General features: G+C 47.6%; 1 protein-coding gene across 3 annotated transcripts in view; it reads right to left on the bottom strand.

Moving 5' to 3' along the window:
- The window catches only part of CDK18 (cyclin dependent kinase 18), a 514,702-nt gene that overhangs the window by 254,748 nt on the left and 235,945 nt on the right, over positions 1 to 24,009 (bottom strand). For all 3 annotated transcript variants that reach the window (XR_011282882.1, XR_011282881.1, XM_069633152.1), the window contains exon 2: positions 8,326 to 8,486. Coding sequence is in view for 1 of the 3 variants with exons in the window: in XM_069633152.1 (XP_069489253.1) it covers positions 8,326 to 8,449 (124 nt within the window). In the remaining 2 variants the exon portion in view is untranslated. The remainder of the gene's footprint in view (positions 1 to 8,325; positions 8,487 to 24,009) is intronic.

Raw genomic sequence — 24,009 nt, 5'->3', positions numbered from 1 at the left:
TTTTTCTGGGCATCCTCTCCGGTACAGCAGTGCTGCTGAGTGATCCTGCTCGGCCTGGCTTCCTGTAGAACAGTGGTCTGGAGCAGGACACGGACTGCAGTGTGGCTGTATGCTCCCACTCTGCACTCTCCATACACTATGGGGGGCATAGCAGGAGCACGCTCTGTGCCCTACACCAGGCCGTTGGCTGCACTGCCAGCCCAATCAGGGGCAGAGCCAGATGCAGAGCAAGAGAGCACAGCTCCATGTCCCACTACAGGCTGCTCATTGCACTGGCAGCCCAATGAGAGGCAGAGCCAGATGCAGAGCAGGAGCACACAGCTCCATGTCCCACTCCAGGCCGCTGACTGCACTGCAGGCCCAATGACGGGCAGAGCCAGATGCATAGCAGGAGCACACACCTCCATGCCCTACTCCAGGCCATTGGCTGCACTGCAGGCCCAATAAGGGGCAGAGCCAGATGCAGAGCAGGAGCACAGAGCTCCACGTCTCACTCCAGGCCGCTCACTGCCAGATACAGAGCAGGAGCACGGAGCTCCACGTCCCGCTCCAGGCCGCTGACTGCACTGCTGGTCCAATAAGGAGCAGACCCAGATGCAGAGCAGGAGCACAGAGCTCCACGTCCCACTCTAGGCCGCTCACTGCACTGCCGGCCCAATAAGGGGCAGAGCCAGATAGATAGCAGGAGCGCACATCTCCATGTCGCACTCTTGTCTGAATGTTGCAGGGAGCGGGTACGGAGTCAAGTCATCATATGGGGTGTGGGGGGCAGGAACGATTGTGTGTCAGTTTAGAAAGAATTTTCCAAGGTTTTTTTGGTGAAAGGTAGCAGCACTTTTTTGTGGCTCGCCCCTCCCCCAATCTTGCAATGCTGGATACTCCCCTGGCCGCGTTGGTGAATTAGCGGGATTTCCTGTAACCAACGACGGGTGATCCAAATATTTCCTGAGTGCTGCATTCAGAGCAACAGCCTTAACCCCTTAACTGCCAGGTATTATGCAAGTCTATGCAAAAAGGATGAGCATACTCGTCCAGATCAGTCCTTGGTCTAATGTTACTGGTTGCAACTCCTACTGGGCATACTTTATGGTTCTGTGGCGGGGTGATGGGCATTTTGTCATTGAGCTACAAAGAGCACTTATTTCCTTTGTCTAGAGCATGGGGCATACAACCAATCGTAACTGTGTCAGCACACAAAGAAACACTCTTGAATGAAGCACCATTTGCAACCTTGAACTCCAGGACAGTGAGAACCAGGAACACTATGCTACCGTATTTATGTATTTATTTATTTATTTATTTATTTATCTTGTCCTCTCTTATGCTCTGCACTTTCCAATTTCTCCTCCCTCCCATGCACTTTCCCCCTTTTCCCTTCCCCATGCGCTTGCGCGTTCTCAATGTCACTGGGCCTAGTAAGATCATTGTGTTTGTTTCGCTCCCCTGTTCCCCTCCCTTCGCCTGGTCGTGCTCTGAAACACCTGTGTATGAGCGCGATATAAATAAAATATCATATCATATCAAATTTATTGGACACATGCAGTAATCTGCCGGTACTTCACAACTGTGTGTACAATAGATTGTTTTTTAAAATTGCTGTTCAGGGATTTCCCTGCACTTTCTTCATCCCACCCAAGAAAGGTGGTGGCACGTGACTCATTCATCATGTGTTAAAACCTGCTAAGTGCTGAGGACGAGTGTGCTCGCCCTGTTTGCACAGCCATGCATAACAGCCCAGCAGTTAAGGGGTTAAGCTGCCCGAGAAGTAGCCAGAGGCCCAGGTGTAGAGCAGATCACAGGATGCTTTGGAGTTGCCTAGTACGAAGAACATTTGGGAGCTTCTCCTTTCAAGGCACATACATTAAAATCAATATGTAGCCTGAACACCCGCTCCTTTAGAGGCGTGAAAGGGGAACCCCCTCCTCCTACTAGGCCATTAGCATAGACTGATCAATGTAGAAACATCCTCCTCCTGGCACCCTATTACTGTAGAAGGCAAAGCAGGCTGAGCAGCTGCAACACTGTCAATCGTGAGTTTGATAATGGTCAAAGAAAAGCACCGGTTTCCAACAGGGGGGGTGCTATTGTTGCGGGTGCTGCGAGACATTCCGCCGTTTTATAATGGCACAATCCCACAGGAAAACGCTCTGTGAATCAGGCCCATAGTGTCAAATGCTCTTTTGCTTCATCCTTCGGTTTGCTTTTTGCAGCCCATGAAGCGGACCACACTGATGGAGGGGTGTCCAATCCCAGAGGAAAGCACCCGCCGCAGCTGAGGAGCGTTGCATGTTTCATTGGGGCGGTTAATTCTATTGCTTCCCCCGCACCCTCCTCCCCTGAACTCCCCCAGCATTCAGCATGGGCAGCACTAATGAGCTTGCTCATTAAATCTTCCATTTCATGTAATTCTCCATTTCCAGGATAATTGCCAATTCAGCCGCTGAGGACGATGGGCGCCGCTAGCAGAGCTCAGAAAGCATCCTTGCGGATCTGAGCCGCCTTCAAGCCTCATATGCACCCTGTGTGTGTTTGTGAGTGTGTGAGTGTGCTTGAACAGCGGTGTGTAGCAGTGTGTGGGTGTGGGCATGTGTGTGTGTGTGTGCCTCTTCTGAGGTGCTATGTGTTTGTAGTGGGGGCAGTGTGTGGGTGTGGGCCTGGGTGTCTGTGTGTGTGAGTGTATGAACAATGGTGTGTGGAAGTGTGTGGTCGTGGGTGTGTGTGTGTGTGAGTGTATGAACAACATTGTGTGGCAGTGTGTGGGTGTGAGCGTGGGTGTGTTTGTGAGTGTGTGAGTGTGTGTGAACAATTGTGAGTGGCAGTGTGTGGTCGTGGGTGTGTGTGTGTGTGTGAGTGTATGAACAATGGTGTGTGGAAGTGTGTGGGTGTGTGTGAGTGTATGAACAACAGCGTGTGGAAGTGTATGGGTGTGGGTGTGTGTGTTTGAGTGTTTATGAACAACCGTGTGTGGCAGTGTGTGCATGTGGGCGTTGGTGTGTGGGAGAGTGTGTAGGAACAGCATCGTGTGGCAGTGTGTGGGTGTGAGCGTGGGTGTGTTTGTGAGTGTGTGAGTGTGTGTGTGAACAATGGTGAGTGGCAGTGTGTGGTCGTGGGTGTGTGTGTGTGTGTGAGTGTATGAACAATGGTGTGTGGAAGTGTGTGGGTGTGTGTGAGAGTGTTTTTGAACAACAGTGTATGACAGTGTGTGCGTGTGGGTGTGTGTGTCTTTGTGAGTGTGTGTGAACAACGGTGTGTGGCAGTGTGTGGGTGTGTGTGAGTGTTTATGAACAACGGTGTGTGGCAGTGTGTGGGTGTGGGTGTGTTTGTGAGTGTGTGAGTGTGTGTGAACAATGGTGTGTGGCAGTGTGTGGGTGTGTGTGTGTGTGTGTGTGTGAGTGTGTGTGTATGAACAATGGTGTGTGACAGTGTGTGGGTGTGGGCGTGGGTGTGTGTGTTTGTGAGTGTGTGAGTGTGTGTGAACAACGGTGTGTAGCAGTGTGTGGGTGTGGGCATGTGTGTGTGTGTGTGCCTCTTCTGAGGTACTATGTGTTTGTAGTGGGTGTGTGTGTGTGTTCATGTACTGGCAATGCTATACATATATATAGAAAATAAAGTATATTCCCAGAATCCAGATTGTGAAGAGTAGAAAACAGTGAAGACCATAACACAGCAAACCTACTTCTTGCTGAATACCCACTCAGGTCAATGCTAATAGGTTGTGTGTCAACTTGGCTCTCACAAGTAGAGCTATTATTATTATTATGGTATTTGAGTGTGGACCTGGCTTTGCGAAGCAACAGAGCGCTTTACAGAAGTATACAACAGTACAGATGCATAACGGAGTGCTGTACAGAGGTATACAACAGTACAGATGCATAACGGAGTGCTTTACAGAGGTATACAACAGTACAGATGCATAACGGAGTGCTTTAAAGAGCTGTGCAACAGTACTTTAAAGCATAACGGAGAGCTTTACAGAGGTGTGCAATAGTACCAATGCATAACGGAGTGCTTTAAAGAGCTGTGCAACAGTACTTTAAAGCATAACGGAGAGCTTTACAGAGGTGTGCAATAGTACAGATGCATAAAAGAGCGCTTTACAGAGGTGTGCAATAGTACCGATGCATAACGGAGTGCTTTAAAGAGCTGTGCAACAGTACTTTAAAGCATAACGGAGAGCTTTACAGAGGTGTGCAATAGTACAGATGCATAAAAGAGCGCTTTACAGAGGTGTGCAATTGTACCGATGCATAACGGAGTGCTTTAAAGAGCTGTGCAACAGTACAGGTGCATAACAGAGAGCTTTACAGAGGTGTACAACAGCATAGATGCATAACGGAGCGCTTTTCAGAGGTCACCACAGGGAAGTAATGTACACCTCACTGCTTTTCACTTTGGGTACTCACTAGTAGAACAGGTCTTAACTGGACTTTGCGTGTGTTTGTGTGTGTCTGTATTTCTCAATGTATTCTCTAGTGCTACACATGTATTAGCTATTGTATGTGCATGTGTGTGTCAGATGCATCTATGCATCACTGGGTGCTCGTGTGCTATATATGTGTCAGAGTGTGTAAAGGGGGCGGGAGGGTGTCAGTGTGTAAATATGTGTCTGTGGGCGGTCATATGTAGTGCATGTGGTAGTGAGTGTATGAGGGTGTGTATGTATGCGTGTGTGTGCCAGTGTGCAAGAATGTTTCACTGTGCTCTCCTCTGCTATGCATGTTCCAATGTGTGCATTTAAATCTGTATGTGTCAGCGTGTATTACTGTGCAGCGAATACAGACTTGTGGGGGTTCAGGCAGCCTAGCTCTTGAGACTAATGAAGGTGGCGGGCTCAAGGAGTTGGGTGGCAGTGTGTTGAAAGGAGGGTGGGAGAAATTCACGGGGCAGAGGAGTTGCCCTTGTGGGTCATTAAATCACCCCACATCCTGTCCACCCAGGTAGAGGACATGAGGCTAGCAGAGCCAGTGTGATGAGGAACAAGTGTGTTGTGCCATGGGGGCAATACAGGTTTCTGTGATAGACATGGCCATGAACTCGGGCTTGCGAATTTGAAAGTGGCGTTCCAAAACAAGGAGTACAAGTAGAAGAGGAGGGGGGACTGAGGGGGGGGCATGGCGGGTTTGGGAGGCGAGGAGAGGTGAGCAGATGAGCCTGGATAGAGATTGCCAACCAGGATGGTTTTTGCAGTTGATACCAAGGATAGCGATGGGAAAGTGGGTATGGGGGAGCAGTGGGGAAACAGTAGACTAGGTCGACTGCCGGGGTGTAAGCAAAGAGCAGTGAGCAGGAGAATGAGGCTGTGGAAATGCAGGGTAAAGGTGGGTGGTCAAGGAGTCATGCGCCAGTAGGGTCACTAGAGGCCAAAGTACAGGACAGGGTTTCTAGTAACCAAAATATGGGATGCAAGGTCACTAGCAAGCAAAGTGCAGGTTACAGAGTCCAGCAGCTAAGGCACAGGTAACAAAGTCACTTGCAAGCAAAGTGCAGGTTACAGAGTCCCTAGTGACCAAGGCACGGGTAACAAAGCTACTAGCGACCAACGGGCAGGTTTCAGAGTCCCAGCAGCTAAGGCACAGGTAACAAGGTCACTAGTGACTACAGTGCAGGTTACAGAGCATGTAGCAACCAAGGCACAGGTAGCAAAGTCAAAGGGAAGGTTTCAGAGACCCAGCAGCTAGGGCACAGGTAATAAGGTTGCTAGTGACTACGGTGCAGGTTACAGAGCACCTAGCAACCAAGGCACAGGTAACAAAGTCACTAGCGGCCAAAGGGCAGGTTCCAGAGGCACTAGCAACCAAGGCGCAGGTAACAATGTCACTTGCAAGCAAAGTGCAGGTTGCACAGTCCCCACCCACTAAGGCACAGATAGCAAGGTCACTAGCAACCAAAGTGCAGGTTACAGAGTCCCAGCAGCTAAGGCACAGGTAACAGGGTCACTAATGCCTACAGTGCAGGCTACAGATCCCCTAGCAACCAAGGCACAGGTAACAACGTCACTAGCGACCAAAGTGCAGGTTACAGAGTCCCAGCAGATAAGGCACAGGTAACAAGGTGACTAGCGACTACGGTGCAAGTTACAGAGCACTTAGCAACCAAGGCACAGGTAATAAAGTGACTAGCAACAAAAGTACAGGTTACAGAGGCCCTAGCAACCAAGGCACAGGTAACAATGTCACTTGCACACAAAGTGCAGGCTACAGAGTCCCAGTAGCTAAGGCACAGGTAGCAAGGTCGCTAGTGAGTAAGGTGCAGGCTACAGAGCCCGTAGCAGCCAGGGCACAGGTAGCAAAGTCAAAGTGCAGGTTACAGAGTCCCAGCAGCTAAGGCACAGGTAACAAGGTCCCTAGTGACTACAGCGTAGGCTACAGACGCCCTAGCAACCAAGGCACAGGTAACAAAGCCACTAGCGACCAAAGTGCAGGTTACAGAGTCCCAGTAGCTAAGGCACAGGTAACAAGGTCCCTAGTGACTACAGCGCACGCTACAGACCCCCTAGCAACCAAGGCACAGGTAACAATTTCGCTTTCAAGCAAAGTGCAGGTTACAGAGTCCCAGCAGCTAAGGCGCAGGTAACAAGGTCACTGGTGACTACAGTGCAGACTACAGAGCCCCTAGCAACCAAGATACAGGTAACAAAGCCACTAGCGACCAAAGTGCAGGTTACAGAGTCCCAGTAGCTAAGGCACAGGTAACAAGGTCCCTAGTGACTACAGCGCAGGCTACAGACCCCCTAGCAACCAAGGCACAGGTAACAATTTCGCTTTCAAGCAAAGTGCAGGTTACAGAGTCCCAGCAGCTAAGGCGCAGGTAACAAGGTCACTGGTGACTACAGTGCAGACTACAGAGCCCCTAGCAACCAAGATACAGGTAACAAAGCCACTAGCGACCAAAGTGCAGGTTACAGAGTCCCAGTAGCTAAGGTACAGGTAACAAGGTCCCTAGTGACTACAGCGCACGCTACAGACCCCCTAGCAACCAAGGCACAGGTAACAATTTCGCTTTCAAGCAAAGTGCAGGTTACAGAGTCCCAGCAGCTAAGGCGCAGGTAACAAGGTCACTGGTGACTACAGTGCAGACTACAGAGCCCCTAGCAACCAAGATACAGGTAACAAAGCCACTAGCGACCAAAGTGCAGGTTACAGAGTCCCAGCAGCTAAGGCGCAGGTAACAAGGTCACTGGTGACTACAGTGCAGGCTACAGAGCACCTAGCAACCAAGATACAGGTAACAAAGTCACAAGCGACCAACATGCAGGTTACAGAGTCCCAGCAGCTAAGGCACAGGTAACAAGGTCACTAGTGACTACAGTGCAGGCTACAGAGCCCCTAGCAACCAAGATACAGGTAACAAAGCCACTAGCGACCAAAGTGCAGGTTACAGAGTCCCAGAAGCTAAGGCACAGGTAACAAGGTCCCTAGTGACTACAGCGCAGGCTACAGACCCCCTAGCAACCAAGGCACAGGTAACAATTTCGCTCTCAAGCAAAGTGCAAGTTACAGAGTCCCAGCAGCTAAGGCGCAGGTAACAAGGTCACTGGTGACTACAGTGCAGACTACAGAGCCCCTAGCAACCAAGATACAGGTAACAAAGCCACTAGCGTCCAAAGTGCAGGTTACAGAGTCCCAGCAGCTAAGGCGCAGGTAACAAGGTCACTGGTGACTACAGTGCAGACTACAGAGCCCCTAGCAACCAAGATACAGGTAACAAAGCCACTAGCGACCAAAGTGCAGGTTACAGAGTCCCAGCAGCTAAGGAGCAGGTAACAAGGTCACTGGTGACTACAGTGCAGGCTACAGAGCCCCTAGCAACCAAGATACAGGTAACAAAGCCACTAGCGACCAAAGTGCAGGTTACAGAGTCCCAGCAGCTAAGGCGCAGGTAACAAGGTCACTAGTGACTACAGTGCAGGCTACAGTGCCCCTAGCAACCAAGATACAGATAACAAAGCCACTAGTGACCAAAGTGCAGGTTACAGAGTCCCAGCAGCTAAGGCACAGGTAACAAGGTCACTAGTGACTACAGTGCAGGTTACAGAGCATGTAGCAACCAAGGCACAGGTAGCAACGTCAAAGGGCAGGTTTCAGAGTCCCAGTAGCTAGGGCACAGGTAACAAGGTCACTAGCGACTACAGTGCATGCCACAGACTCCCTAGCAATCAAGGCACAGGTAGTTAAATTCCTGTTTTCTTGTGCAAGGGTAATAGACTGCTGTGCTAAACATGCGAGCGAATTGACTGGTGAGCTGAATTCTGTGGATCATGGAATCCATGTGCCATTGCTATTCCTAATATAATAGACCCCGGCGAAGTAGTGTTATCACGCTCACCTTCATTGCGCCTGTTGTTCAGCTGGTTAAACTGCTCCGTGAATTCCACCAGCGACTCTTCGATGGTTTCCGTGCGCGGCACCGATAGTGAAAAGCGTCGCTTGAAGTTCTTCATCTTGTTCATTCCTACTTTGCAGACCTCAGCAATCACTGCAGAAGGCCTGTGAGGATCAACGGGAGAAGGGGGCATCCATTAGTTAATAGCAAACAGCCCCTTTTGCGAGCGAGCATTGGCAAGAGGGTCGGGCGGTCCCCGGAGCACCAGGACCTGCCATCCCGGCCAGGACTGCAACTCCTACTTGCCCTGGTGGTCACTGAATGAGGGACCCAAGAAATGAGGGAAACGTCAGGGATCTGCAACCTGCACACCCCCAGATGATTGGACCCCCCCCATGATTGACTAGGATGGTGGGATGGATAAGGGCTGTAGACACACCTAACCCCCACCCGACAGCATTTCTGAACAACCATGCCACGTGTCCTCTTCAAATACTGATCTAGGAAGGTCACCAGGGGAGGGGCTCACTCAGTGTTGGAGTGCTGGCATCCTTTATGCACACCTAATCTAGAGTGAATACTCACCATGCAGGAGGCCCTTGGGGGAGGAGACAATGCCAGGGCTTGGCGTGGGGGGATGGTACTTGGCCACGTGCCACCCCCCCTGAGCCCCACCCCCCCATTTCCAGATTTGCGATTTTATAAAACCTTCTAGCGGCTGATTCGTAGACTGATGAGCACTCAGGGAAGTCCTCTGTGTGTTTGAAACCTCGTATATGATTTTGAGAAGGTTTAACATGAAAGGAAGTCCACCCAGATACATACACGTGTGTGGCACACAGTAAGTCTGCGAGTGATTGGCCATGATAAGAAGGGTCAGGTACACCAGTCTGCTACTATACCTCCAACCTGGGGGAGATGCCCTCCCCTGTATGCAATACCTGCTATGGACATCTGTGTTCCATTCTTAAGCTTGTAAATCTTGAATAACCAAGCATCCTTCCCATCAAGGTACTTTCTAGGCGGTTCATAAATTACAAACATAGGGGGCTCACCTTGTGTCCCCTGCCTGTGTGGCTTAGTGGGTATTAAACTATGGGGCTGACCTCAAGGTCATAGCATGTGTGCATCTAGTGTTGAAACATTGGAGGCATTTCTTTTGTTCCCTCTTCCGAGGAGATTGGAAATTACAAAAGCAATGGCCACGAGAGCTTTGACCACAACGACATGACGTCATTGTATAATATCTAGCATGGTCTTGATATAACAGGGTTACGGCCATGAAGTACTGGATCTGCTTCAAGCAGAGCCAATATTGGAAAGGGGAGCTGCCTTCATAGGCCTCTCCAGGTGCCTGTGGCCAGCAACTGGCCTCTTAGGGTAGTGAGCAACTCATGTGAGGGGTAGCTGGTCTTTCCATCGAAGACTTATTCATCGAATAACTTTCCATCGAAAATTATTCATTGAATTGCCTTTCCATCGAAAAGCATATTCATGGAATAATTTTTGATGGTCAGTTTCGATGGCTAATTAGGGTTAGGGGTAGGGTTACATTAGGGACGAGGGTTATATTAGGGTTAGATTTAGGGTTACAGTGAGGGTTGGGTTAGGGGTTAGGGTTGGGGCTATGGTTAGATTTAGGGTTAGATAAAGGGTTAGATTAAGGGTTAGATGAGGGTTAGGTTTAGGGTTGGGTTAGGGGTTAGGGTTGGGGCTAGGGTTAGATTTTGGGTTAGATAAAGGGTTAGATTAAGGGTTAGATGAGGGTTAGGTTTAGGGTTGGGTTAGGGGTTAGGGTTGGGGCTAGGGTTAGATTTAGTGTTAGATTAAGGGTTAGATTAGGGGTTAGATTAGGGTTAGGTTTAGGGTTGGGTTAGGGGTTAGGGTTGGGGCTAGGGTTAGATTTAGTGTTAGATTAAGGGTTAGATTAGGGGTTAGATTAGGGTTAGGTTCAGGGTTGGATTAGTGGTTAGGGTTGGGGCTAGGGCTAGATTTAGTGTTAGATTAAGGGTTAGATTAAGGGTTAGATTAGGGCTAGGTTTAGGGTTAAAGTGAGGGTTAGATTAGGGTTTGGGTTAGGGGTTAGGGTTGGGCTATGGTTAGATTAAGGGTTAGATTAAGGGTTAGATTAGGGTTAGGTTTAGGGTTACAGTGAGGGTTAGATTAGGGTTGGGTTAGGGGTTAGGGTTGGGGCTAGGGTTAGATTTAGTGTTAGATTAAGGCTTAGATTAAGGGTTAGATTAGGGTTAGGTTTAGGGTTACAGTGAGGGTTAGATTAGGGTTTGGGTTAGGGGTTAGGGGTTAGGGTTGGGACTAGGTTTAGATTTAGGGTTAGATAAAGGGTTAGATTAAGGGTTAGATGAGGGTTAGGTTTAGGGTTGGGTTAGGGGTTAGGGTTGGGGCTAGGGTTAGATTTAGTGTTAGATTAAGGGTTAGGTTAGGGGTTAGATTAGGGTTAGGTTTAGGGTTGGGTTAGGGGTTAGGGTTGGGGCTAGGGTTAGATTTAGTGTTAGATTAAGGGTTAGATTAAGGGTTAGATTAGGGTTAGGTTTAGGGTTACAGTGAGGGTTAGATTAGGGTTTGGGTTAGGGGTTAGGGTTGGGCTATGGTTAGATTAAGGGTTAGATTAAGGGTTAGATTATGGTTAGATTTAGGGTTACAGTGAGGGTTAGATTAGGGTTGGGTTAGGGGTTAGGGTTGTGGCTAGGGTTAGATTTGGTGTTAGATTAAGGGTTAGATTAAGGGTTAGATTAGGGTTAGGTTTAGGGTTACAGTGAGGGTTAGATTAGGGTTGGGTTAGGGGTTAGGGTTGGGGCTAGGGTTAGATTTAGTGTTAGATTAAGGGTTAGACTAAGGGTTAGATTAGGGTTAGGTTTAGGGTTACAGTGAGGGTTAGATTAGGCTTTGCGTTAGGGGTTAGGGTTGGGGCTAGGGTTAGATTTAGGGTTAGATAAAGGGTTAGATTAAGGGTTAGATGAGGGTTAGGTTTAGGGTTGGGTTAGGGGTTAGGGTTGGGCTAGGGTTAGATTTAGTGTTAGATAAAGGGTTAGATTAGGGGTTAGATTAGGGTTAGGTTTAGGGTTGGGTCAGGGTTAGGGTTGTGTGCGTGCGGGTTGGGGTGTATGGCTGGAATCCCCCCAATATACAAGAAACTTTAAAACGTTAAAAGGAGCTGGCAGTTCTGAAATTTCAGTACTGGAAATCTCCATGTAATGATTTAACGTTTACAAAAAATCCATCGAAATGCTGTTTTTTACATTTTAAAGTGCATTTCCATTTAAACTTGTCCATTTATATATTCGTGGACTGGTTTCGATAGAAATGCACTTTTACGTGTAAAAGATGGCATTTCGATGCAATGGCATTCAATGGATTTCCATCGATGTATTTGCATTTCGATGCAAAGACCATAAACCATGTGAGGTATATGAATAATATGCTTACACAGTCTCCAATGCTTAATGATGCTACAATATGACAAGTACTATCACATATATCCAGGCCCTTCAATCTTATCCAATGATAGTGTAAAGGACTGGCAGGGGCTCTCTAGCACTCACCCCAATTATCAGCAATACTATACTCAGGCTTCGATAAAATCCCCACCACTAGAACGGAAGACTCAACCATAGGGCAAACATGACTGTCTTTATCATTCAACAAAATGACGGGATATCACAAGAATAGCGTAGCGTTAGCAGAGCTCTCGTCTGTCCAAAATGTGTCACACTGTTTTACTCATGCCTGACATCACAAAAAACGGTTATGTCCCCTAAAAACTATCGGGGATGTGGATTGGTCAGTTTAGGGAAACTATATATGCAATGTATAGGGGTTAGTATGATTATTGGATCGTCATATCTGGTGGCTCCTCCTAGGACCACCTCTACCATCAACAAATACAAATTTTCAAGGAATTAAAGAAGCTATTGGCCACTGCAACATTATATGTCTTAACGTGAAAGGTAATTGAGGATTGGATAGAACGTGCCTTGCCAGCCTTGGGACCTTGGACAGCTACCAGGCTGGGTGGACCTTTTCAAGGCGATGGGAACGAATACAGAGGTGCTGTGTGTTCCTTCATGTTGCCATCTCTGATCACCTAAACTTGAGAGACTACATTCAGCACTTGTATATTTTCACCTCTGGTTCGATGGGAACAGCTTCCCTTCATCTACTTTGAGTCAATAGGCTTTGTCCTGCTCTTCCAGGTCACGTGTGTAGAGACCACGAATGGAGATCTGCTTCGTATGATTATGAGGATTTTAGATTCTATTCCTTGCAGGTGTCTGGTTCCCTTGGTGAACTTGTAAACCTTACACCGCTGCTCGTCCTTGGCTGGAGTGTGCACCGTGTCTATGCTGGAAGCTCTGTCTGCCTGTCTTTAGCTGACTCGGGCTGTCAGTCCTTAAGTGTAATGTGAGAAACCTGAAGATGTCTCACTTACTAGTCCCTGGGGATCTGTCATCTAGGTGGCCAAGACACAGCCATCGCTATTGGATCCAGTTCCTGTCCTGGGGGTGGACCAGTGGGGCAGGATCACCTGGATGGGGGTCCTCAGGGAGTGGAAAGGGGACACCGACGGGTGAGATGCAGTACCCCCTTCCTTATAACACCTTTTCCCCATCCCACCCATAGGATATTCAGAAGTTCTACCCCCACTATTCAGACACAAAAACTTTCTTACCCTGTGAAAGACAACGGACTAACACCAGAGCCATTTACCTAACATGTCCCAACACAAGGGTCAGGCAAAGTCAGACAATTGACAATTACTATGCACACCTGACGGCCCTTTGCCTTCCTCACAGGGATAAAAGGCAGAGCACGAGAGCACACTTTGGGCAAGGCCGAATACACTAGGAAGCAGCTATTCTAGACCGGCAGTTCAAATGGAGGAGAAAGGCTTCGAGACCTGGAGGGACGACAAGAAGGGAAATGCCCTTGCCCTTTTCAACTCAGACCTGCAAAGCCTCCGAAAGGGCAATCATAAAACTGGGAAGTCCAGCTGACGTGCGGTGTGACAGGTGTCAATGGCACACCCGGCCCTCCTGCGCTGATAGCCAAATCGGGGAGAAGCGCTTGCTGCTGTGGTGCCGTCCTTGACTCCTGTGACAAGAAACTCCAACAGTTCAGCACAGTCGGTGAGTCTGGGAGGGCTGATAGTAAACCAAACTGTTCTGGGCCCAAGGTTGCAGGCAGCAACATTGTTTGAATGAAGAACTTCAGTATTTGAACTTTAAAGAAATCCCAGTGAAGGTCCAGAGTCAGAGTGGTCCAGCGCCGCCTGGGCGCTCATTCGAAGGACTCTGACTGGAACATTTTTGTTGAAACTGCAAGAACCAAGAGGCCTTGGGGAAGGCTGTCATGAGGTGTCAAGGTAGTCATACAAGGGTTAAGCAAAACCCCTTGTACACACGAAAGTCTTTGAAACATGGAGGAAAGCAAAGTGAGTCATGTTCATAGAACTGTGTGTAGCCTGGCTGAGGGCTTGAAGGAAAGCCTGACTGGGGGCTGAGACCCAGACCTAGGTAGAGGGACGAACCTAAGGGGTCTAAAGAGACTGTCTTGAGACTTTGGCGAGCGTGAAGCTGACGGAGGGATGCCAAGAGAAAGCTAGGGGAAGGCAACACCGCTTTCTGATGAGATAAACAAATCATGAACTGTGTTAGAATGGTCATGTGAACCCGACGGAGGGATGCCAAACACGAAACTAAGAGAAGTAAATCCTGTATTGTGATAAAGCAAAGTCAATCATGTATATGGCAAATGTGAACCCGGCTGACGATGCGTGTGAATCGGTGTGAAGCATAAAACACCTAAGAACATTGTGTTGACAAGAGTGAACTCGGCCAAGGGATGTCCACAATGGATGATTGTTTAATAAGAGATTAAGGGGCTGATTCATGGAATTTTTTGTGCCGAAAAATGGGGATTTGTCAGCCATTCTGCCTGCAAATTCCTGTTTAACAAATGGGGATTTGTGGGCAGAATGGCGTGCAAATCCCTGTTTTTCGGCGCAAATAATTCCAAGAATCAGCCCCTTAAACTCTTGAATGTTACAAACTGCGGATATTGTGAATGAAAGGCTGTAGTGAACCCGACTGAGGGGGGCCCACGTCGCAAGAGGGATCAGAGCCCAGCTGAGAGGGATCCAAGGAGCGAAGAGCAATCGCCCAATGTGAAAGATTACCGAAGGAACCTTTGCGTGTTTGTTGTTTATGGTCCATCAGGCCTTCTAGGGAAAGAGACTTTGCAGAAAAGAGACTTGTCCCCAGAAGGTCCTGGTATCGTTGGAAGGAACTGTAACCTTGTGCTAGAGAGGCCCAGGAGTGTGCTGTGCTCAGGAGTCACGCCTTGTCCCGTGCTAAAAACGTGGGTACGGGAGACCCCAGCTATACCATCCTGACTTTTCATTTTGTGAACACTTCTTTCTTTTCTTGTGAACATTATCCCACACAATTTTTGAAGCATAGCGGTAAGGAGTGGCAATAGGCTTTTTAGTATAGGCCCTTTTGATTTGATTATACTCCACTTGGACAGTGTTATTATTATTTGATGGTCATAGCTTGCTCCCATCTTAGGTTTAGGTTTATATTAGACGTTTATCTCACCCATTATATAATTTAATAAACACCCTTGAACTGTCATCACTTGTGTCTGTCTTTACTGTTGCCACCATGATTTCCTTACAGTACCTATAGCTTCCAACGTTGTTCTTTTGGCTTTTCCATGTTAGTTTGCAATTAAGCTTGTACAAGCTGGATACATGTATTCTTGGCATCGTGTGGTTTCTACTTAGGCAAAGGATATACATATATGTGTCCGTCATCTACCTGCGTGAGTCATAAGTATTTGTTTTGTGTTTATTTACAATAATCTAATGTATGTTTGTGTAGCTTCATGCATGGAAGCCGTCACTACCTTCGAGTTATAGTCAGTCGACCTGCTCGATTGCTGACAACGCCACCTCCTCCATATCGTCAGTCGGGTATGATTTGAATGGCTGTCTGAGAGAGTAACATTTCTCGCATCTGCGTTACATCACCGGTGGTGATGAAGGCCCTAGAAGTGATGTGCATCGGTCATTTCTACGTTTTCGGGCTGGAAGTCGGGTAGTAATCACGAGGGCCACATTTGGACCTACATCTTCAATAGCCTTGCATGCCAAATGTGGTCATCATGGGCAAGGTTACAGTTTGAAATTTCCAAATATGGACATATTATTCGGAGAATACCTCAAATGACATCCAGGCACTGCACATGTAGATCTCCCCTGATTGATTTGTGTTATGTTGTGCTGTTTACATTTCAATCAAGTCTTCTTTGTATTAATTGATGGTCTGTGTCTTTGTAGGAACCTAAACTGATAAACAGGACCCAGAGCCAGGATAAGAGACTGGGTCCTGAATCTTCAGGACATTCTGTTCCTTCTGGGTTTATCCAGCTTCCAAAGCAGGGCTCAGGGCACTAGGGGATGGTTACAAGGCTGGAAGCTTCCAAAGTGATGTGGTGACGTCCACCCTCCTACACTGAGAGCTCCCCTCGACTTTCCTTAACTGGTCAATCCTCCACCGTCCCACACTTAACATGCCCCTCCATGCTATTGCTTCCTTCATTTCTTATGGAGCTGTGGCGAGTCCCCATGTTTGGAATGTTTACTTGCTGTATCTGTTATGTGTAAGTGGGGCATGGTATCACAAGTATGACACTGACACAAGAAATATAATTTCAAAACCTTTATTCAGTTTCCAGTGTTTGGAAAAACTTCTATGTTTCCCTATAGCTACAATGGGAGTAGTCTCTGCCATGAAATAATAAATAAAACACAGTCCTAGTCTGTCTTTGTCAAATCGAAATGGCCTTTACTAACACAACCTAAAGTCTGCCCTATCTCTTATACAAAAGGTGTATAAAGGGGATATGTATGCAAAGGAAAATCAGTGTAATAACATAAAGGATGAAGATGGCTGAGTCAGCTCTCCTCCCCACATTGGACAGCATGGAGTAAGCTGCCCCCCATAGACAGGATGACGCACTCTGGCTCAGGTTCTCAAAACAAAGGCAGCTCAAAACGTGAGTCGAGGCCCACCTGGCCTTCTCTGTTAAATTCACTTATTCTAGCACCCCAAAAGTTCTTTCACAGTTCAATAAAAAGTGTGCATAGGTCTCCCTCTGTCGGTCTCAGCCCTTCAAAGCTTTAACAGTTCACATAGGTCTCCCTCAGCGAGGCTAGGACCTCTCAAAGAACAAGTACCTGGTTCAACGCAGATCTCCCTCAGCTGGACTCAGAACTCGCAATCAAAGCACATGCAGGGGTTCCCTTCCCCTAACTTATCACACTTCCGGTCTCCCTCAGTCGGTCTATGACCTTTAACTGATGTCGAAGACTTTCACATGTGCAAGGCTTTTACCATAGACCTCCGCAGGACCACTTTGACTTTCTTTTCAGCTCACACTATTTTGTTTATTTACCCCATTGTCTCTTGGTCTTGGTAGTTCAACACCATAGGCACAAAAGTTCAAAGAAATCTTTCACTTCAAGCATTCCCCTTTTCACTTCCCTTTTGCCAGGGTTAATCTTGATCATTACGTATTTCAAAGTTTGTTAACTTTGCCGTTGTATAACAAAACATTTCACATTTCTCAGAGACTTTCGAGTGAGCTACTTCCTTTTGCCAGACCACTCTGCTACTCTGTATCACTGGCTTCACAGTTATCAGCCACTTAAAAGTTCCTCAGTAGTTAGCTCTCTTTCACGTCTCATCAGCACCCGTGCAGCCTTCAATTGTGAGATATACTGCTGCAACTTCAATCTTTCCTCAACACACACCAGCCTGTTATGTCGTTGTCTAACTGACTGGCTGTGTGCATTGCTTTCTTGCCTTTGCAGCTTTAATTCATGAGTCAAGGTTAATACCACAGGCGTGGCCTCGCCTCCCCAACTCTGTCATTCACCTGGGAGGGTTGTTGGCGTCCTTGAAACACAATGCAACCTTCTTGTCAGGGATTTGGCCTTCCCTGCGTATCCGTCATGGCTCTTTGGAGGCAACAAGCTCCTGCAGGGATCTCCTGGGTTTCTCTACCCATTGCTCTCATCCCTGGAGCAGTCGTTCTGCACCAGTCGGTTCACCTTTGCACCAGAAGATCTGCTCCTTCTCATGTTCCACCTTGTTTAGAGTGGGTCTCTATGTTCCACCTTTTATCCGTGTGGGGAGAGCTAATGGGTATCAGATGTATGTGATTAAAGTCAAGTGCCTGACTTTACCTGACCCAATTACCGGGACATGTACAATGAGATATGTAAGGGTTAGCCTACTTATTCTCTGTCGCCCTCTTCCTCTGTCCAGTGTTTGTGCAAAAAGGGGGAGGTGGGGTTGGGACATCAGAGAATCCTGTAAGATAGGATGAGATATAGGAACAGGAAAGGGGGGAATACTGCGTACCCCGACCGGTTCCCTCACCCACACTCGCCGAAGACCCCTCACCCAGGTGATCCTCCCGCACTGGTCCACCTTCAGGAACTGGATCCAAAAGGGATGGCCGTGTCCTGGCCACCTGTGTGACAAGTCCCCGTGGACTAGCTAGAAACACACCCTTTGGTTTCTCACCTATATTTAAGCTTTATTCACCCACTAATCATAAACAACAGGTTTATTAATATTCCGTAGATTTTTATGTGCAGGAAGCGGCATTAAATCCATGCTTTTCAAAATATTGACAACTCAAGCACATTTCAAAATTTTGTTGGCACTCTCCAAGCATGCAGCCTTCCCATGCATATTAATACTGCAATTGCTAAAGCAAACATGTCTAAGTAATACTTAGATTGAAGTTAAAGCTAGTCAAATAGTCATCTTGTTGTTTTATTAAACTTAGACCAAAATCAGAAAACAATTTGAAATCAGATTTTATGATAGCACTCAGAAGTGTTTCAATGGCACCAAGTCTTTCCACGTGCATTGCTCTTCTGCCTGCATACCCTCGCCTGTCACGCCGAGGTGACAGTCTTGTGTGCTAGTTCACGTGTGTCCATCAGCCATGGGCTTTTTTATATGGTTTGAAATGATTCAAGATCTATTACAGAAAAGAAATGTATAAAACTACTTTCTGTTAAGTTTAGCACAAGGTTTCTTTGGATTTTCTCATTCAAACAAGACTTCGTCACCATGAATTCTGCCACGTTTCTGAACAGATGTTCACTTCTAAATTGCTTTCGTTCCAGTTTCGTGTTTTCTTGCTGTCTGTTTCTGACCCTGCATGCCAGCACTTCCATTCAACTCTTCAACTGCGATGCCCACTCCCTGGGCCTCTTTGAACATGAGTTCACATGTCTTTGTGAAATGGAGCACTTTCAATGTAAGGTAATGTGGGTTTACATTTAAGGTAGTTCCCTTTCTTTTTCAGCCTTGATGAAAACATGTTTAATCACTAACAAAAAATGTAATGCAGTTTAAGAAAAACGTTGCTTGGTTTCAGGAAGTCGGTTAAATCACCTGGTGTCATACATTCTATGCTTGTTCTGTCACATACACAATTTAACACAATTGAACATGTGTGTGAAGCATTGAGCATGGACTATGTGTGATGTGTGCTGTGTTCATTCTTAGCGCAGCACGTGGGTTAGTGTCTACTGTTTCAGGCTGCTCATTAGTAACATGAAGGTTTTCATTTGAAACACAGTCGTAACCATATCCCTACCTCTGAGAGGACAACAAACCAACCTATGCAAGCGGCTTCACTCCCCTGACATCTGCAAGTTTCTATTAGAAAGAAGCACACTTCTCAGAACAGAAAGGGCAACGAAGCAAAGAATCTGCGAGTCCTGGAAACTGCCCTTTCCTAAAATTGAGAAGAAGCTTAACTTCTTTCAAGGCAAGAAATCAGGGCTAAGTATTGCTGGTAACGGGACTGATGAGTCTGAAGACAGACCCTGGAAGCAACCAGGAAATGAATAAACGACCCCGAGGTTGGATCGGTTTCAGCCGGTCACTGACAATAGGGTCAAGGTGACCCTCCGGAAATTGGAATCATCCTGTCCGGCGGATCCGATTCCTTTATAGGTGCTCCAGTCGCTGCCGGCGGGATATATTACACTTTTTACCGCTGCACTGCAGTCTTCTTTTTCTCTGGGCTTGGTTCCGAGGCTTTGAAACATGCTCTGGTTTCTCCGTTACTTAAAAAGCTCCAATCATCGGCCAATCTTACTCTTACCCTGTGTCACGAAAGTTATGGAGGCTATTATGACTGCCTAACTTTCACACTATTTAGAATCCAGTGACCTGTTACACCCTTTTCCATCTGTCTTCCGTCCCATGCGAGGCACGGAGTCGGTCATGATTTTAGTCCTGGATGATCTGGCTTTGCTTCAGGACCACACGAGGTTTGAGTGTTGATTTTGATCGACCTCTCCGTGACCTTTGATACTATTGACCACGGCATTTTACTGAAAGGCCTGGCTAGGGCAGGAATTTCTGGAGCACCTCTTACCTGGTCTACATATTTCCTTTCGGAGCTCAATCTTCTGCTAAGGGTCCTGTTGTGTGGGGTCCCCCACGGTTCTTCCTTGTCCCCGCCGACAGAGTTAATTCAGGAGTTTGGGGTAAGGTTTGATACACAGCTTCTCTTCTGGCTAGATTCTCCCGAAAGTGACCCCCGTCTCAACTGAGGAACTGTCTCATAGCGATAGAGAAGTGGATGGCCAAAAACTGGCTGACGTTAAATGGTGCAAAAGCCTGAGATTATGGTGACAGGTGCTGTTGAATAACAGGCAACCTGGACAGCGGACTTCTGTCCAGTTTCCTTGGGTCCCCGCCCAGTCCCTGTTAATTTCGTTCAAGGTTTAGGCATTAAAGTCCAGGCCTCTGGTTCCCGGTAGCTGCAAATTTAATCAGTATGAAACTGCAGGTTTTTGAAGCTCAAAATCTTGCGGAAGATGTTGCCATTTCTCCAACCCTGAGTCTCGAGCTAAGGTGTGTGCAGCCTCGATTCTTGGGGCCATTGATTATTGCAACAGAATCTATTTGGGACAACCTGCTTTTTTGGTCCTTAGACTACAGCTTCTACAGAATGACGCTGCCCACTTGGCTCTTGGAGCGGGTCAAATGTCCCTCTCCCTCAATCGTCTCCAACAACGACACTGGCTTCCGGTGCGCAGCCGTACTGAGGTTAAGACTTTGGGCCTCATTACACGGACGGCGGTGGACCTCCATGCCGGTAAAATACCGGCACCGCCTTGGTGGAAAGGGGAATTACCGCCCTATTCCAAGGTTGGTGGGGCGGTAATTCCCCCTTCCCCCATTGCCCTTCCCCATTCCCATTTTTGCCCCATAGGACATAATGGGAATGGGGAAGGTGCTAATTACGGCACTGCAATTCGCAGTACCGTAATTATCTCCCTGGTCCCTTTGCGGGTTGGTTTTTAACGCCTGCAAAAAGCAGGCGTTAAATTCTCCAACCCGCAAAGGGACCTCGTAGTAAGGCGGTAAGGGTTAACGGTCACCGGTACCATTAACGGTGACCGTTAACCCTTACCGCCGTCCGTGTAATGAGGCCCTTTGTGTATTACTCATTGGGTTGTCCATCAGAGTGGTGCTGAGTATTTGCAGACACAACTGACTCCCTACACTCCCTTAAGGCGTCTTTGCTCAGAGTCTCAGAAACTCTTGACAGTTCCTTGTTTTCAAATAACCTGGATGGGAGGCCGGGATTTCTCAACCCCCGCGCTGGGTACCTGTGTAGCATTGAGGACCATTTAGCATTCCGCAGGAATGCCTCAGAAACGTATCCTTTTTAGTTCTTGTATTAGTTGAAGTCCCTGGAGTGGTCTCCTCCCCACCCCAAGGCTGTTTCTCAGTGCCTAGAGGCCTTTGGCCTTAATTTGCGCATAATAAATGTCATTACATTACATTTTGATTGTGCTTCTGGAGTGTTTAAGTTTGTTTTTCACATTGTGTGAAATTGACACCTTGCATACTAATGGGACCAATTCTGAGTATTTTGTCTGGCTCAAGAAGGTTTAAAATTGTGTGTGTTTGTGTTTGTTTCATGTGAGAACACTAATGAAAGTCTAAATGCGCAGTCGTTCTGTTTAGTCTGCACATTTTTGCTAGATCTCCATGCGGGGAGAAAGTATGCACGCGCATAGTGCTTATGTACAACCTATATGATATGATATGATAGTTATAACGCGCTTAATACCCAGAGGTTTCTAAGCGCGGCCCGAGGATTGAACCTGTGTTGCTCCGTGACGTCTTATTTCCACCTCCCGAGACATATATATGTGACTATATATATGAAATCTCCTGGCGAGGGCCTAAGGGTCACCCCAATTACTTTCCTCCTCAGAAGTTTGAAGCAATATTACCGGTACCCACCCACCCCACATCCTTGATGCACTGATCGGCTGTGGCACCAGATGACTATTGCCTCATTGTCGTCATGGCAACTGAAGTTCTACAAAAACGACAGTTTTGGATCCAAGGCTTAAAAGATTATCCACTGGGACTCTCGGCCTCCGCTGGGCTCAGTAATTGCTAATCAGCCAGGGAGAGGACGCTCGTGGTCACTGGTTCCCCAGGGAAAGGCATCTTCATCTCTGTGCAGAGCTAGATTGATCATTTGAAAGGCTTCATCCTTCGCCCCCGCTTTCCGGTCCCACGGGTTCTGTTGTGCGTCTGTATCCGCCCTGCGTCTCCCGCTGGCCTTCTGAGCCGCTGAGGTGTGGCAGGAGCCCAGCAGCAGCTGAATGGTTACAATGTATCACCAAAGCACAGTCCTCATGTAGAGGCTTAATGTGCATACTGGGGGATCCGATGTTTCCACCGTCCTGGTGTACTCCTCAGGACCGCAGATTTTTCAGCTGAGGTCTACAGGAAAACCGGGAGCCAAGCATGTGGCTGAACCGATCTCAGATGGAACGGCCCTTCGCAATAGACCAGAGTCTGCTTATGCATTCTCTCCCACCACCCAGAAAATCAATACCAAGAAAGTGGGCAATTCAGATGGATGTCTACTTCTGGAAAAGGGGTTTTGCGCAAGTCCAAACATTCACGCAGTGGACACATGCCGGACAGCTGTGGCAGAGCATGAGTTTATCCTTGAGTAGTCATTACCGCCATTTGTCACGTAGAGGAGCTAACACAAGGAGACTATCTGTGATTTGAACTCTGCCACCGCTGGAGCTGCTCTGTTTGCGACTCTCGTTATTAAACCTCAGAGCGAGTGTCACCGTCTAGACTCATCAAGTCTTTATCTCTTTATGACCTTTTGGGCCCCTGGAGGGTTCTAGGCTCGTGGCTATTTCAAGATGTCTGGAGACAGTGGAGGGCGGGCTCCATAGTTCCTGCCAGCTGAAGGAGTCCTCAGTAGCTGATTGCTTGTCCTTCTTTGGTTTCTGGTTCACATAGCACTCTGGGGTGCTAATCATTCTGGGGTGTTGCGTATAAGAACACTACCTATTGGATCATCGCCGTGACTGAACGACGAATGGAGAGCACATGTCCAGGTGATAAACTAGAAGCAATGGGAGTTATAGGTCTTTTCCCTCCACCTTGCCGAATGGTCAATGCCTGCAGGAAACCACTTGTGTGAAATAAAAATAATGATTTTTATTATTAGTCTTTTAACTGCTTTCAGATCCGCCGGTGCACCTGGAGACCAAGCAAAGGCAGCGGTGCATGGTATAAAGCCCAGTATTGCAACATAATAATAATAATAATAATAGTAATAATAATAATAATAATAATAATAACGACGATAGTACGCTCAATGAAACTTCTTGTGATTCCCTGAATCTTAGTATGACCGCCATCCAATTCAACAATCGTTGGACTAGTTTGCGGATTACAGCGGGATACATCGGTCTGTTGCCTCGATGTGAGCGTGTTCTGGCTGCATATTCTGCCTCCACAAAGACCATACGGCATATTTCACACTGCTGGCTAGGTGGGTATTCCCGTTCCTCCCTCGCTGCTCAGTGTGCCGCCCCCGCAGCTGCGCTCCCATTGGTGGATGACGGCTCTTCGCCGATCGAAGAAATGTTGTTCGTAGGTCTGTCTCCTAGGGGCACTGCGTTCACCTATATTCTGGATCATTATTTTATTTGTGTATTCCATAGGGTGGGAGCCGTGACACTGAAGCGGACTCTTCCTGTTAAAGCGCGGGGCAAACAGTGAGATACTAGAGTCAAATCTAAGCGAGCGCGTGGGAGTCTTTACAGAGATGCAATTAGTGAGATGCTGGGGAGCATGTTTGTGCACACAGTGATGTGTGCTGGAGAGTGTTTTGAATTCTACCTGGGCTTTGATGGGCAGCCAATGGGCTTCACGTCTATCTGCAGAAATATGATCTGATCATTTGAGGCAAAGGGCGGCCCACTGAGCTTTGTTCTGGAGGAGGTGTAGTTATAGTAACTTCGCTTTGGAGGTGTTCTGAGCAAGACGGTGCAATAATCGAGTTTGAAGAGGATTAATGCTTGTGCTAGGGTGATGCAGTTGCTCTGCAAGAGGAACTGCCTGCGCAATGATATGTGTCTATCCGTGTAGGCAGTGGATGAAGCAAGGGCATGAACCTGTCTGTTCATGTTAAGGTCGGCTTCGAGACTGGGATGGGTGAACCGTCAATGCGGAGGGATGAGAAGGTAGGATCCAAGTGTCTGAGCCTCTGAGGAGAGCCAATTGTCAGGAT

This window comes from Ambystoma mexicanum, chromosome 13, assembly GCF_040938575.1.
Source record: "Ambystoma mexicanum isolate Mex_15411 chromosome 13, UKY_AmexF1_1, whole genome shotgun sequence".
In the NCBI taxonomy this organism is placed as follows: Eukaryota; Metazoa; Chordata; class Amphibia; order Caudata; family Ambystomatidae; genus Ambystoma; species Ambystoma mexicanum.
The sequence above is the reverse complement of the archived record's forward strand: the minus strand, read 5'-3'. Positions and strand labels throughout refer to the sequence as shown.